Genomic DNA, 14,790 nt, shown 5'->3' with positions numbered 1-14,790 from the left:
TTCAGCCAATCAGCGTGCGCGACCTAGAGCCCCGGATATGATAGGTAGTAGGAAGGGGATTCGCTCGCTTTGAAAGAGAACTGCAAATCTACTGGCGGGAGCAGGGCAGGCTGGGTCGGTGTGTATTGGTGATACAGCGGGGTTTCTGCGGTTGCTGAGATAGTTATAACTACGGAATATGAAATGTTTTGGTTGTAGGGTACATGGTCTGCGTATATTGCCAAAACGCGGCGTGTATTAATGGTGGCGGGTGGCTTTGGTAGAATGCGATTTCACCCGCTGTAAATGTGTCAGGCGTTTGCCGTCTGTAAGTTGATCGTATACAGTTTGAGTGCTTGTTTGTAGTAGTAGTAGTAGTAGTAGTAGTAGTAGAAGTATGCGTGATGTATATATGTAGGTTCTTGTTTGTCGTATAGTAGAAGAACGATATATCAATTGAACAAACGGGTGTATGCACTATAAATAAAATAAATACACACTACACAAAATTAAAGACAAAAGGAGGTCCCTGCCCAGTCTAAGTAACTTTGTTACAGTGGTTGTTCGCTTTAACTACTAGTATGATGTAGATCGTGCTCTGAGACAGTTTGCAGTTGGTCTTCATTTTTAATTGTAGTTTTTAAATTATATAGCTTTTTCTTAAGCAGCTCTCCAGCAAGTTCAGCATCAGTCTGGTTGCTAGGGCCCAATTTAACCTAGCAACCAGGCAGTAGTTTGAAAGACACAGGAATATGAATAGAGGAGGCTCGGAATAGAAAGAAAAAGTAACCATAAAACTGTGTCCTCAGCTTTTTGGAACCACCCCTTTAAAGCAATACTGAAATGTTTCCATAAAAATCCATTGGAATGTGTCCGTATTACTAACGAGTTGCAGAACCAAAAACCTTCTGCCAAAAGCCCACTAACACTGGCCCCAGCGCAGCAATAATTTACCTGAGGTGACACTCCAACATGGCTACAGATTCCTTTGCAGTTGTGTCAGTCATGCTGGGCTAAGTGTGGCTTGATCCTTCCATAGGCAGTTTTTATTTGTAATTAGCCCGTGGAAACTTTGCGTGACAGAGAGCCTTACGGATTCTTCTATCTGTCTCCTTCCTGGGCTGGAGGTGGTGCATTCCTTGGGGACTTTTGGCCATAAATACGTTGGTGCTGCAACTCTTCAGTAATAGTGACATGTTTTCTAGGAATGTGTCAGTAGTATTTTAAAGCGACCATAAAACTTTTTTGTGTATATCTAGCTCTACGAGGGCATGGACCTCCTTACTGCTGTGTCTTTTAGAATTTACATTGTACTGCGCTGCATTACTGCATTTTCATGTATTCATGTAGCACTTCATAAATACAAAATTTATAAACATACATACATATGCTCAACATAGAACTGCCCCAAGTATTATGCATTTCAAAAATACACTGACCAAGGGCCTACGCAATTTTGGAAACTGATAAGTGCAAACTGATCTATCAGCAAGTTTAAGGGCTCTGGCACACTAAGTAAGTCGCTGGTGGGCAAATTTCGGCAAATCGCCTGCGCAGCGTGTGCCATCCCACCGGCGACTTACATTTTCGCCTGTGGGATGGTAGTTCGGGGAGATTAGTCGCCTGTGACAAGGGAGATTTGTCGCGGGCGACTAATCTCCCCGTGTGCCAGAGCCCTAACAGCTGGAAAGGGTCTTTTTTTTTTTGCACTTTTTCTTTCATTAAAAGGGAGTCTCCATCTGCTCTGCTCCGTCTAAGGTCCTTATCAGGGTCAGGGTTAGCAAGAGCCATGCTGTCGCTGACTGTTTTTAGTGTGTTGAAGCAAACCAGAGTACACAGAAGAAACCCTGCACAAAGGAGAGAAAACACTACTTCTTCTTGCAGAGAATGCCCAAGCTGGAATTAACCTCATGTGCACACTTGAGAACACATGTGACTACAGCCATCACAGTAACACCTGTGTTGTAAAAAATGGCTTAATAAGGGTGCAAAAACTGTACCCTTTTAATATAGCATAGATCTATACATAAAATTTGAAGATTTTCTTTTTCCTTTTAGCACTTTTAGAAATAAGAAAACAGAAGCAGACTATGAAGCAAGATTCAACAAGTAATGCCACCTACACAGTGGACTGTGAAGATTATGTGCATGTAGTAGAATTTAATCCCTTTGACTCTGGGGAGGCAGGCTCTTTACTAGCTTATGGTGGAATTAGTTATGTCGTTATTGCATCTTGCAGGTTTCAGGTATGTACATGCCAATTATTTTTTCATTTAGTGGCTGATTTAGGGTAAAATTGTAGGTGTGTACATTTTTTTTACTCCAGGCCATTGTGAGAGTCATATGGAATCACTTGGAAACATCGGTTGATAAATGAAAAACTTTTTAATGTTGTGAAACATATATGTAAATTACTATTATGGAGTCAGCATTGACTACAGCAATTTTCCTAGTAGATAATCCACTTCACATTAGGGGGGCAGGGTATGCCTTTTTAGAACAGATAATATTAAGCCTAATGATCCTGATTCTGTCTTTTAAGTATAATCGCCGTTGGAAAGGCTTTTGCATCTCTTTGGTTCTCCAAAGTCGTGCAAAGTTTCCAGCTGTAGGCAATTTTGGAAAGCTGAAGAGATGTGTAGACTTTTCCACTGGACTATAACCTTTGTTTCTGGTGGAAAGGCGAAAAAAAGTGTTTTGGGACCCAGTGCTCCATTGTAAACTACAACTTCTTATAGTTATACTTAACATATATAATTTTAAAGAAGAAGAACCACTATATTTTGCTTGAATTCTTAACACAAAGGGCATCATAACTGTTGTATGGAACTGCACTAATATCCAGCCTACTAATATACTCATACCTGTGCCTATACGTGATATTTCATTTTTAGGAAGAAGATTCTGCTGTAGAAGGAATAGAGTTTAAGACCCTAAAAACCTTCCATCATGGAGAAAGAGTGGTTGCTATAGCCTGGAGTCCAGAAACACGATGTGATGCTTTACTTCCTCTACTGAGGTATGCATTTTTGGCTTTTTTAGTTACATACAGTACATATGTTATTTTTTTGACAGGGTTCTTATTATTTTTAGTATGTTGGTACTGTTATTTTTTTATTTTTTTTTTTTAAAATGGAACGCTTATAACTGACTTCTTATGGCACCTCAAATTGTGCAATCTTTGGACAGAAGAATGCAGCTTCCCGCTGCTGGAGATATGCTGGACTGTATATAATAGGCAGTCTTGCATTTCAGATTGTTTTCCCCAAATAGTGGTACACTTTGTGCTTGCTATTTTCAATTTGGGATCTCTACGTGACATACTTACATGACTAAGTACACTAATTTGCTTTATGTGTTTAAGAGGAGAATAAACACTTGACCTATTCCACTTTTTAAACCTACTTATAGATACACTATGCAGCCATTGAATAATTGACTGATGTGTTTTTTACAAAAATGTGTCCTTACTTCAGCAACAGCCCTTTTTTTGGTTGTGTCCATTACATTGTCTTGCTTGTCATTTCAGTCTACCACATGCTGGCAGATGTTCTCTGCTTCGCATAACTTATTCTTATGTGTCTTCTTATCATCTAATCATTTTTGAAGCTTGCCTTCTAAACACTTATTTTTGCTATAATGCTCCCTAAGCATCAAAGTTAGTATAAATATTGCACTGCAGAAAATAACGCTATTAGATAATCAGGTGATTTTTCTTTTCCCACATGCTCTCTAATCTTTATTCTCTAAATATACATTTAATTTACTTTTTTAATCAGAAAGCAATTATTTCTACTGTAGGTTTGCCACTGCAGCTGGTGATAAAAAAATAAGGATCTTTACATCAGATTTCCAGGACAAAAATGAGTATAAGGTACTGAATACTTTTATTTTTGCAATTCATAAGCCACTAATCATAAACATGCCACTATCCAGATAACTCTACAGACATTTGCAATAAACAAATGTAATACAAACAAATGCATTATGCATGTACATTACTTTATTGTTATTCGGGGGTCATGTAGCTAATTCTGGGTTTGAAACAGACATTTAGTGGAATTTTTCATGTGGTGTCATATTGAAGAATTTTGCAGTTTCATAGTGTTAGTAAAATAAGATCCAGCCCCCACTGCGTCCTCACTCCTGGCTACTACCTGTCACAGATGCAGCAGGAAGCCAGAGGACAAATCAGGGAGCAGGGATGCAGGGAGTGGGAGAACGCAGCAGGGAGTGGGCTGTAGTTTGAGGATGCAGGAAGGGGGGGGGGGCGTAGTTTGAGGACTACAGTCCGGCCATTCTGAGGGTCCATGAACTGGACCCATGTTTAAAAAGTTTGAGAACCCTTGCTGTAACCCATTTAAGATATGTGTCATGGGGAGCTTTAAACCATAAATGTGCAACCTTATAATTTGTCTACATGACAATGTTTGCATGGTTTCTTTCTTTTGTGTTAGTGGCATACACAGACACATTACATTTATTCCTATGTCATTTAAGCATTATTTTTTCATATTTTATTTTTCAGGTTATTGAAGGCCACTCTGGATACATAAATGACTTGGTATTTTGTTCTGCAGAAGGCAGTGATATTGCAAGCGTTGGCGATGACCACACATGCAGGTTGTCCTACACTCAGTTCTTGTGTGTGTTTGTGTTTCTAAAATATTCCTGCTAACCTTAAATGCATTGCGCAGTACACAGCACAACAAAAAGCTTTACACAGGCAGCTATTAAAATGCTTCAAGGTGACATTGTTATGCAGAACAGTTGTGGATTGCATACCAGATATTGTTGCATGATCTGCCTTCGTGTGGTTTTGCAATACAGGAAACCTCTATTAGGAATAATGCAGCTCTGGTGTTAGGATCACCTCTTGGTCTAAATATCTCTATTGTACAATCATGCTGTCTTGAATTTTGAAAAGGTTACTGCTCAACTACAGGTGTAATACTATTTTCAGGTCTTTACTGTATTTTGCATTGTATCCTACAAAATAGTACATTACAAAAAGCCTTTGTTTTGTAACAGTGCTCTTCTGGAATTCTTTTGCATAAGTGTTAACTCATGAGATTTGTAGTACATATTGGTTTGTCTCCTGCTTCCTCCAACACAGTTTAAAGGAACAGTAACACCAAAAAATGAATGTGTTTAAAAGTATTTACAATATAATTTACTGTTGTCCTGCACTGGAACAACTGGTGTTTTAAAAAGTGTTTTGTCTGCCATATTTTTCCTGTTGACATGGCCCTGAAAAAAAAAAACTCTATAAGGGGCTTATTTATTAACTGGGCAAATTTGCACCTTTACAGAAACCTATAGCAAACAAGAAAGTTATTAGAAGGTATAGCAAGTATATGAAAGAGATTTTGTCCAGATAAAAGATGATTATATTGTGAAAGTACACTCCTATGTCATCTTAATTAACTAATTTTCTAGGTACCCTATATTGGTACATTGGAAACTCTTGACTGGTGCCCTTTACTGTTACTTACAAACTAGAGTGGCAGAAATGTTTTGTAAAACATTTTTAGAAATCCCATAATCCCTAAGCAATATATCTGTTAGACTGCTGCAATGGAATAGGGAATTCAAATAAATGACATAATATTGTTATGGAAAATATTGTTTGGTCTTATTGGGCAGTAAAATCAATTGCCATCAGTGTATTGTTTAGCCCTGAGAATTACCATAATGGATTTAGGAATGTGTTAACACAAAGGAAAAAATCTCTGACTGAAACTTTAATATGGTCATTGCCTAAAGCTTTGGCATCGAAAGTATGTGTTCTTTGCTAAAATGTACTGTTAATGCGTTTTGCATGTGTACATTTTTGTTATAACCCCACTGTGACAAGTCTGCCTTTTTTGCATTCAGTAACTGAAAATAAATATTTTGTTACTAAGAAAATTTCCCATAAAGTAATTCGTAATCTTACAGAAAGTGTCATTAATACACTCAGATTTGGAAGTCACAAAGGTCAAGTGGTTTGGAAAAAATATTTATTTTTGAATAGCTTGTAAGCTGCACAGTATCTAATAGTAAAAGCATTTATTACTTTAAAGTGTTTCAGCTTACTTTAAAAGGTGTAACATGCAATTTTAATAATGTTTGCTTTTTTCTCTTTATACTTGGTTGATGTTTTAGTTCATTACACGTTGCCAGCAATAAATGCTTCAGAACCCTTAGCAGCAATTTTAATGCAATAAAAGTTTTGGTCATTTTACTAGATTTACTTTCTATGTAGAAATTGCTAATCTTTAAAAGTTTATTCAGAGCCAGCTGATCACTTTAAAGGAGACACATACAGTAGGATACACGAAAAAACTCAAATCTTGTAGGCAAATATGAGTAATGTATGGTGCTGGTTTCACTTTGGTCTAAAAATTAATAATATCTGTAAAAATGGCCCCTTCAGGTCGCTGTCTGTGATTCATATGAGGGTAGGCGATTCCTAACGATCCCTGCCAGAAGCACAGCAGGAGGGGGGAAAGCCAATCACAACCCTGCAGTCACACAAAGAAAGATCGACTTCAGTTCCCTATCAGGTCAGCCTAGCTGCTGATTGGTTCCAATCCTACAGTGCTGAGTGCTGCCGACCCCCCTGCACAGCCTGGGAAAGGAGGCAGCAGGAAGTGGAACAGTTGGGCGAGACTAGTGGGGTTTTTTGAGAAATTTTCAATAAATCAGCCTGAAACTAATTTTAAAGCACCTTCTATATTCAGATGAGTACAATTCATTGGCACAATATTGTTTTTCACACAATATGTCCCCTTTAATCAAATTATAGCATGTTCAGGTATAGGAAACGGCTATATGGAAATTGACAGGCTGTTGGATTCAGTCTACATACTTGGCATAGTTATGAAATGGTAAAGATACACCTCTCCAAAAGACGTTTTAATGGGTATTCTGTGTCCTAATAAATAGGCTTCATTGTATCCTTTTCTTAGTGGTAAATCGAATCAGAGCTCCTTATCTGGTTTTCCAACATGTCAAGTTTGATGCCTAATCTGGCATCCACAATAATGGGCATGTGGCCCCAAGCTAGATGGGACCTGCCTTTAATTATATCTGTATTCCTTATATTAAGTATGTTGGTTGTTGACGCTTTATTCACACATACCTATTTACTTGAACTAACCTTTTTGTTGCAAGAAGACTGTAGGAAGTTCTTTCTTTACCGAATAACAAATATATTACTCTGGAATATCTTGTTCTGTGATAGTTATTTCAGAAAGTATGTGCCACTGTTGCATATTGTGATTCTTCCTGGCAGATTTGTTCTAAGTTGTTCTCAATTAGTTTTTTGGGCTGACCTACATGTTGTGAACCTGCTGTCAAGTGGATGCTGTACTTTTGAGTGCAGATAAACAGAGCGTTGTACAGGAGCGGATCTGGTTCTCTCAGCCTGATAGCAGTGTGTCTAGGCCCTAAAGAGCGAATTCATGACTTTTTTACAAGCTGTTAACAAGTTTTTCACAGTTGTGAAAAAAATTCTATTCTGGCATCCAAAGCTGCTTCTTGCACTTCTGCATAGTAGCGCTTGGCGTGCTGGGTCCATCCCACCTCCTGCAGATCATGTGCAGTGTGCTTGTTGACACAGGGGAACCCTGGAGCTACCACCACCTCTGAAGGTGGCAATTGCTCGACAATTCTTATGGTGGCTTGCATTAATTGGCGCAGAAACCTGAAGGATCGAACACAGACGTAATTTTGATGCTGAAATTATGATTTTCAGCAGATCTGCAATTTATTCAAGCACATGCACAGTTGCACTTGTTTTAATGGGAAAAATTGTGGGTAAGAAAAATATGGTCACTTGCACCCAAATTGTGCTGTGAACTGTTGCAGTTGTATATGGCCCTCTAAGGCTTTTACTTGGCAGTTGATTTATTGAGCCATTCCAATGTTACTTTGGTCTTTTGTTTTGGATCATTGTCCTAGTGCAAGAAGAACTTGCGCCAAAGCTTCAGTTTATTAGCAGAAACAAGCTGTCTTGTCGAATTTCTCCGTATTTTGTACCATTCCCATTACCATTCTTCCTTCTCTTTTAACAACATAACCATTCCCTGCTGATGAGTAGCCTCAGAGCAGTGGTTTGTGCTCATTTATACTTTAACCAAAAGTTTTATCTTAGTGGGGAACTGAAAGAAGTGTGGGGATTAAATATATAGCATAGTGGAATTTATTGGCACTTAATATTAATAATATCACAGAGAACTAACTATCAGTGAGATAACTGGTGATGGGTCAGAATACTTGTTAGGCACTTTATGTGGGTTTTATGTATTTTTTAGAGCTTTTAAAGGGTGTGAACACTTTCTCTAAATCTCTCCAAACAGGAAGGCCAAAGTTAATTACATAGCATAGCATTTCTCCAATAAGATAAGATAAGTCAGCATTTTATTTTTTTGATTTGTTGCTAAATTGTCTGCTTTATTCTGTAACATTATAATGCTTTTCTGTAGATATACATCTGCTATAAATCTGATCATCTTTAATGCTGCAAATTTATTTTTGTAACCTTATAATTTAATTTTGTTTTAAATTATTGCATCTGTCAGCAGATGCTGTGCATCCAATCTTCCATGAGATTTCAGATGTTAACAATGCATTATGACACTGGCTACCAATCAAAACAAAGATGTGCCAAGTACATTAAAATCAGCACAGTCTAAAAGAACATTTAGATTGTTTCCAAGAGGTCAGCTTGCTCTTCCTCTTAACGTCTATATAATCTCTCTTGGGGACGATTCGGTCTGTTCATGTAATTTTGGAGCTTTACTCTCTGAATGTTATGGCATTGCGCCATTTATCCTGCTGTAAAATTCCACTGTTCTATGAAAAACTGCCAACCCAGATTGCCATTGTAGGAACTTAATGTTGAGAGTAGCAAAGGAAAAAAACACAATTTAACTAGTAGTTTTATGCCACTATAGTAAACATAGAACATCTAAACTAACCAGCCTCCATATAGCAGGCATATAAATAGCAGTTGGTATTAAAATGTATTCTGATATGCCTAAACCCCACCAGATTTTGCTATGCTGCACTAATGAAAGTCTGCAAATTATATGTGATTATCATACTTATGTGGCCTAAATAGAGACACTTGACAGATATACTGTATGTGTAACATCAGCCTTGCATTTCATGGTTATCTTAGCGTTTCTCTTTGGGACAAAAATATTAAGAATCAATCATATTTAGCACATGTTCAAGTTTCATTTAAAATAAATCGGCCTTTTATAAGGCTGCAGTTTAGACTACATGAACCTGATCTTGTATCAGAAGTTAGGGTCAATTCCTTTGAAAAACTAATATTTTGTTTTAGCTGGTGACAGTCTATTCTATTCTTAAATAGGATTTGGGATTTGGATGGAAAGCAAATTGCAATGTTTGTTCTACGTTCCCCTGGTATGAGTGTGGCTTGGCATCCAGAAGGAGCATTTAAGGTATGAATTGTCAAGTTTGTTATCGCTGCAAAGTACTGAAGGGTGTTATGTTTAAACACTGCTATTATGACATATTATGGATATGCAAACCCTGTAAGTTGGCTTTACATGCCTAGACCTGGTTGGGCAGTTCAGCTGACTTTGTCCATGCTGTACAGTCTTTGGGCACATATGGCACTTTTAAAGTGGACCTGTCACCCAGACATGAAAATCTGTATAATTAAAGTCCTGTTCAAATTAAACATGAAACCCAAATTCATTTTTATATTAACACATCCAAACCCATTATAAAGGCATTTAAAAATCACAGCTGTCAATCATATATTGCTTGCCCCGCCTCTATGCCTTAGGCATAGAGGCGGGGCAGACAATAACTTTAGCTTTCCATTCAGCACTTCCTAGATGTCACTGCACATCTCACTTCCCCCCCCCCTCCTCATCTAATTGTGTAGCCAGTGCATGGGCATGGGCATCTGGCCCCCCATTCTGGCACATAAACAAGATTTTGGCATGATACAAAGCTTGTCTTAATAATAACAGTGCCCACAAAATGGTGCCTGCCTGCTTGCTTTGATTGAGTAATTCCGAGACGGAAGGAAACAAAGATTTATATTATTTATATAGAGTAAGTAAAGTTTATTTTGCTCAACTAACAATATAGAAAAAAATTTGGACTTATTTCTTAGGGTGACAGGTCCGCTTTAAGGGGTGGGCAGTTTCAACAGACCATCTTGCTATCCAATATGATTGCTGTCCATGTGTCCAGACTGAAATTTCATCTGCTGATGCCCCTTCTCAGCAAGTGTGTGAAGCCATAGCACCTCCTCACTTTCTCTAAGATCTCAGTGAGTGGACAAATCGCACATTATCTGGCCATTGATTCTGCAGTCGATTACAGTTGATAGCTTGCAGCTTTACTACAGGGATGTGTGTATAAATTTGTATGCATATCCTGCTGTACCATTCAGTTTTTCAGCTGTATGTGTATGATCTGGAAGTGGTTTGCATTCACAAAAAGACACAACTTCATTGTTTGTGGGCACAGAGATATGTGGTATGGGTGGTGTATTTACTACAAAGCAACAGGTTGTCTATAATTGCTGTTTTGTGTAATTAAAATTTACAACAAATCACACATTTGTGTATAATGCAACACATCTGTAACAGATTTAATATACTTTATTTTCAGCTAATGGTAGCGGAGAAGACAGGCACTATTCGTTTCTATGATTTGACTACACACCAGGCAATACTGTCTCTCGAGTCAGTGCAGGTGCCTCTGATGTCTGCAGATTGGTGCATTAGGAATACTTTAAGAATTGGGGCTGTTGCAGGAAATGACTGGATAATCTGGGAGATGCCTCGTTCTAGGTAGTATTCAATGTGGTTTGGCTCTTTGTTTGCTTTTTAATTTAGGAAAAGGTGATGTACCGTGTTAGCCAGTCAAAATGTTTAAAGGGTAACCCTTTTGAAATACAAAATAACAAAAGTGTTATAAAGGTAATACCTTTATTGGCTAACTAAGATTTTACAGGTAATCGGCTTAAAAAAGCAACTAAAATGTTCTGAAAGCTTGCTATGATTATCTTAGTTAGCCAATAAAGTTATCACCTTTATACCACTTTTGTTATTTTGTATTTCAAAAGGGTTTCCCTGTAAACTTTTTAATTTCTAAATACTCGCACAAGATAAATTTACTTAAATAGAAAATCAAGTGTTTTCAGTATTTGTGTTTTTTCAGTAAGATAAAGTTTAAAAGCTGTTGCATGATTGTGCTATTGCTTCCGTATGTGTAGTAATTGTTGACAATTGAGAATTAACTTTAAAGGAGAAGGAAAGGCTAAGTCACTTGGGGGTGCCAAAATGTTAGGCACCCCCAAGTGACTTTAATCGCTTACCTTTTACCCCAGGCTGGTGCCCCTGTTAGGAGAAAACCGCACCAGCCCGGTGTACCTGTAGCGAGCGCTTCCTTCTTCTGTATATATCTTCTGCCGGCAAAATCCCTGGGCCGGCGCATGCGCATTAGAGTGAAAAGCCGACTTTGTTGTTAGCAAGGGCACCAGCCCAGGGGTAGAAGGTAAGCAAAAGTCACTTGGGGGTGCCTAACGTTTTGTACCCCCAAGTGACTTAGCCTTTCCTTCTCCTTTAAAATACCATATGTAGATTGTAAATTTGACCAAGGATTTTTTTCTTGTAGCTATCCACAAGATAACAAGCCAGCCCATGCTGACAGAGCAAGACTGTTCAGGTACTAATTCATTTAGGATATAAGTAAATGTAATATGTTCACATTATTTATGTATAGCTACTCTGATTGCACAGCTTGGTTTACAGATTTATACCGATCTGAGAGGTATTACAAATAAATGCAACTAGGTTCAAAGGAAATTAAAAGCTTTACCTCAGTTTATATATTCAAATATTGTTGGTTCGTTTCTTGATCAGCAATTAAACACTGAATTATACAACAATTACTATTGCCACGCATTATCAAATTTTCCTTTTCTTGCCATAGATGGTCGAAATGCAACGAGAATGTATTTGCAACCACTGGGTATCCAGGAAAGATGAAAAGTCAGATAGCTATTCACCACTTGGCACACCCTCAGGTAAGAACCTCCTTAGTTTGAGCTGAGTATTATTCATTCCAGCTCATCTCAGCCCCTTTGCATGGTCTATTTTAAAAGAAAGTTCCATAAAATACTGCTTTTCAAGAGGGTGGCACATGAAGCATAATTAAAGTGATACTGACACCAGAAATTAAACCTTTTTTTACATCTTTCATAACATTGTCTTTGCATGAGCTTTATAATTTTGCTATAAATGTATTTCCTGAGGCTTTTACATTTCCTATCTGATCCCCCATGTTTCTCTATGAGGGGGCGGCCATATTTGTGCAGCAGGGGTCTGTTAGCATTAGAAGCTGTAACTGACAGGCTGAGAAGGGACAGTCAGGTTGGCAAAACAGTCAGGTTTGGGAACTTGAAGTAACAATTACTCACACAGGCAGCCCTATCAGTGAAAATTGATCAACATGACTTATAGGTAACTTTTTATGTAGATTCATATTTTAAAAAGTAGTTTTTTCATGTCAGTATCACTTTAAGGCATCAAACTAGATGTTAATGACAAGGTAAACTGAGTTTTAAAAACATATTGATCTAAATTGCATAGTGGAGCATCATTACATGTTTGTCTTTACTTCCCATGCATTTTCAAGCCACAGGTAGAATTTTCAGGAAAATGTAACTGAACTTGATTAGGTTGATTAAAGTTCTGGGTTTGGTGTTTACAAAGATGATAACACAAGTTTATGGAGAAATTTAAATAACTGAGCTGGTTTCTATGCAAGTCTTTACATAAACTCCATGAAGTTAAATATAATTCTTTTTCAGGATTATTAGTAATCTTGTAATTTGTTAAACTACCCCCACCCTTATCTAAGAGTGATTGGCCAACCTTGGTAATTCTCAGGTCTAAATTTCAGTAGACAGCATTATTATTATGACTATGGGAATTATTATTATGATTATAATACTCAGACTTTCGCACAGAATCCTATGTGAACCAAGTTGCAATTTGCCTTTAGAATAGCCACTCCTGTTGTGATTTATTTCCAATACATTTTACATTTTCTTAATTGTAGATTTTCTGCATGAGAGTGTAAATGCTTTTTTAGGCTTCAGAGCCTTTATAACCGTTATATATATGAATTAGAAAATCAGACATGCAATGTAACATGTACTGTAACAATTTTTCTCTTTAGCCGATTCTTATTGGGACTGCCCCTGTGGGATCTGGACTAAGCTGGCACAGAAGACTCCCTCTTTGTGTTGTGGGGGGATACCGCAAGCTATTCTTCTGGCTCACAGAAATGTAAAAAAAAAAAAATAACCTTTACTGTAACGGTTTCTAAAATGTTTTTTTGTAAATGTAACTTCTTGGACAGGGCATGATTATGTTCATCTACAATCTGTCTTATTTAATGTTTTGGTCTTCAAAACAAAGGATATGAATGGACCTAAATAACCAACACCACTCGTTCAGAACACTGATATAATTGTCGCTTTAATTTATGAGCAAAGTTGTAGGTCATGAGGCACCTTCTGTACCCATAACTAATTTCTTAGGCCCCTTAAGACACTTACATGGAGCCAAGACAAACTACTCCATAAGTCCAAGGTGATTAAAGTTGCCTTTACATATTACATTTTTGTTCAAATGAAAAATTGCATACTGACTTTCCAGGAAGAACATTTTTCATAAAGTGCTGCAAATAGACTAAATCTATATGCTGAAGATCAGTGACAGCAAGTTTTATAGCTGCACAGGGAGGACATTGATAGGGGAACATAATGCTGAAAAAGTACACACGGCTTTAGTACTGAGAATATCTTGCCAAAGCCCTGAATGAAAAACATTACTGTCGACTACCAACATCAGTAGCTGTTAAAGAACAATGGCTTTTTCTGTTAATATGTACATATGTGCATATACAACATATTTTTTGGTCTTTATAGGCTTATAAACTTAATTTTTATATAAAAACTTGTTTATTTTTTATATTGTATTTTTTATACACTTGAAACTGGTTCCTTTCATTGCATGGCTACATTTCTAACTGTTTAATCATAATGTACAAGTATCTTGTTTTCTGTGTCTTATCCTGACAATCTCCCCCAAATTGAATGTTAAGATCTAGTTCACATTACAATTCTTCTTGGATTGTGTAGAACAAAGTTGAATATTTTGACGTCAAAGTGGGTTCAAATTTTGTGATCTGTCACTCTGCCCAAACAAAATCATACTGCTATTTTTGCCGACGCCAAAATGTCTGCTCATTAGGTAAGCCTGAGTCAACAGTGGGTTTATTATGTGTAGGCCCATCAGGAGCTGTGCTTCTGGCAGGAACTGTTAGGACATGCCCACTCCTCATTTAAAACACAGACAGAGACCCTAGCAGATCTATAGGGTGCTCCGGTAAAAGGGTCATATTGTGACCAGCAGGATATATGGTTCCTTATACTGTATTTTGTGTGGCCATCTCCAATTTCCATTAAGATTTTTTTAGGGCAGAATATCTCCTTTAGTGTTCTATTCTTCTTGAAAATGTTTGGTAGTTTTTTCGGTAATACACTCATCAGATAGGGACCATTAAATAATATTGGCCAATACTTTTCTATCCTACTCAGAATCTCTTCTGATCTGTAATTGTATCTCGCCACCATAGCCAACTTGCCATACTCCACGGATGGCTCATTGGCGGTGGTTTGTTTGATCTCCACTTCATGATGACTACACTCAAATATATGTGTTTCTATCAACTCCTTTAAAAAAGGTCCTAGTGCATAGC

The 14,790-nt window shown here is 37.5% G+C and overlaps 1 protein-coding gene across 4 annotated transcripts; it reads left to right on the top strand.

The window, feature by feature from the left end:
* The first annotated feature begins 11 nt into the window (after nucleotides 1-11).
* On the top strand, nucleotides 12-14,000 carry nup37 (nucleoporin 37kDa). 4 transcript variants are annotated; one of them, XM_031897941.1, is made up of 10 exons: nucleotides 12-44; nucleotides 2,038-2,225; nucleotides 2,874-2,998; nucleotides 3,781-3,853; nucleotides 4,508-4,602; nucleotides 9,347-9,437; nucleotides 10,627-10,808; nucleotides 11,635-11,685; nucleotides 11,953-12,046; nucleotides 13,204-14,000. In XM_031897941.1, the coding sequence occupies exons 1-10, from the start codon at nucleotides 38-40 to the stop codon at nucleotides 13,315-13,317; spliced, it is 1,020 nt and encodes a 339-aa protein (XP_031753801.1). In that variant the 5' UTR covers nucleotides 12-37; the 3' UTR covers nucleotides 13,318-14,000.
* The last annotated feature ends 790 nt before the right edge of the window (nucleotides 14,001-14,790 follow it).

The sequence above is a fragment of the Xenopus tropicalis genome, chromosome 3, assembly GCF_000004195.4.
Source record: "Xenopus tropicalis strain Nigerian chromosome 3, UCB_Xtro_10.0, whole genome shotgun sequence".
NCBI lineage: Eukaryota > Metazoa > Chordata > Amphibia > Anura > Pipidae > Xenopus > Xenopus tropicalis.
The sequence above is the reverse complement of the archived record's forward strand: the minus strand, read 5'-3'. Positions and strand labels throughout refer to the sequence as shown.

Excerpts from the sequence above, each read along its gene's own strand:
- nup37 (XM_012959042.3), top strand. The coding sequence starts at position 286 with ATGTGTCAGGCGTTTGCCGTCT. Across the intron at positions 3,854-4,507 it reads AGGACAAAAATGAGTATAAG|GTTATTGAAGGCCACTCTGG; the intron begins GTACTGAATACT and ends TTTATTTTTCAG. Across the intron at positions 9,438-10,626 it reads ATCCAGAAGGAGCATTTAAG|CTAATGGTAGCGGAGAAGAC; the intron begins GTATGAATTGTC and ends CTTTATTTTCAG.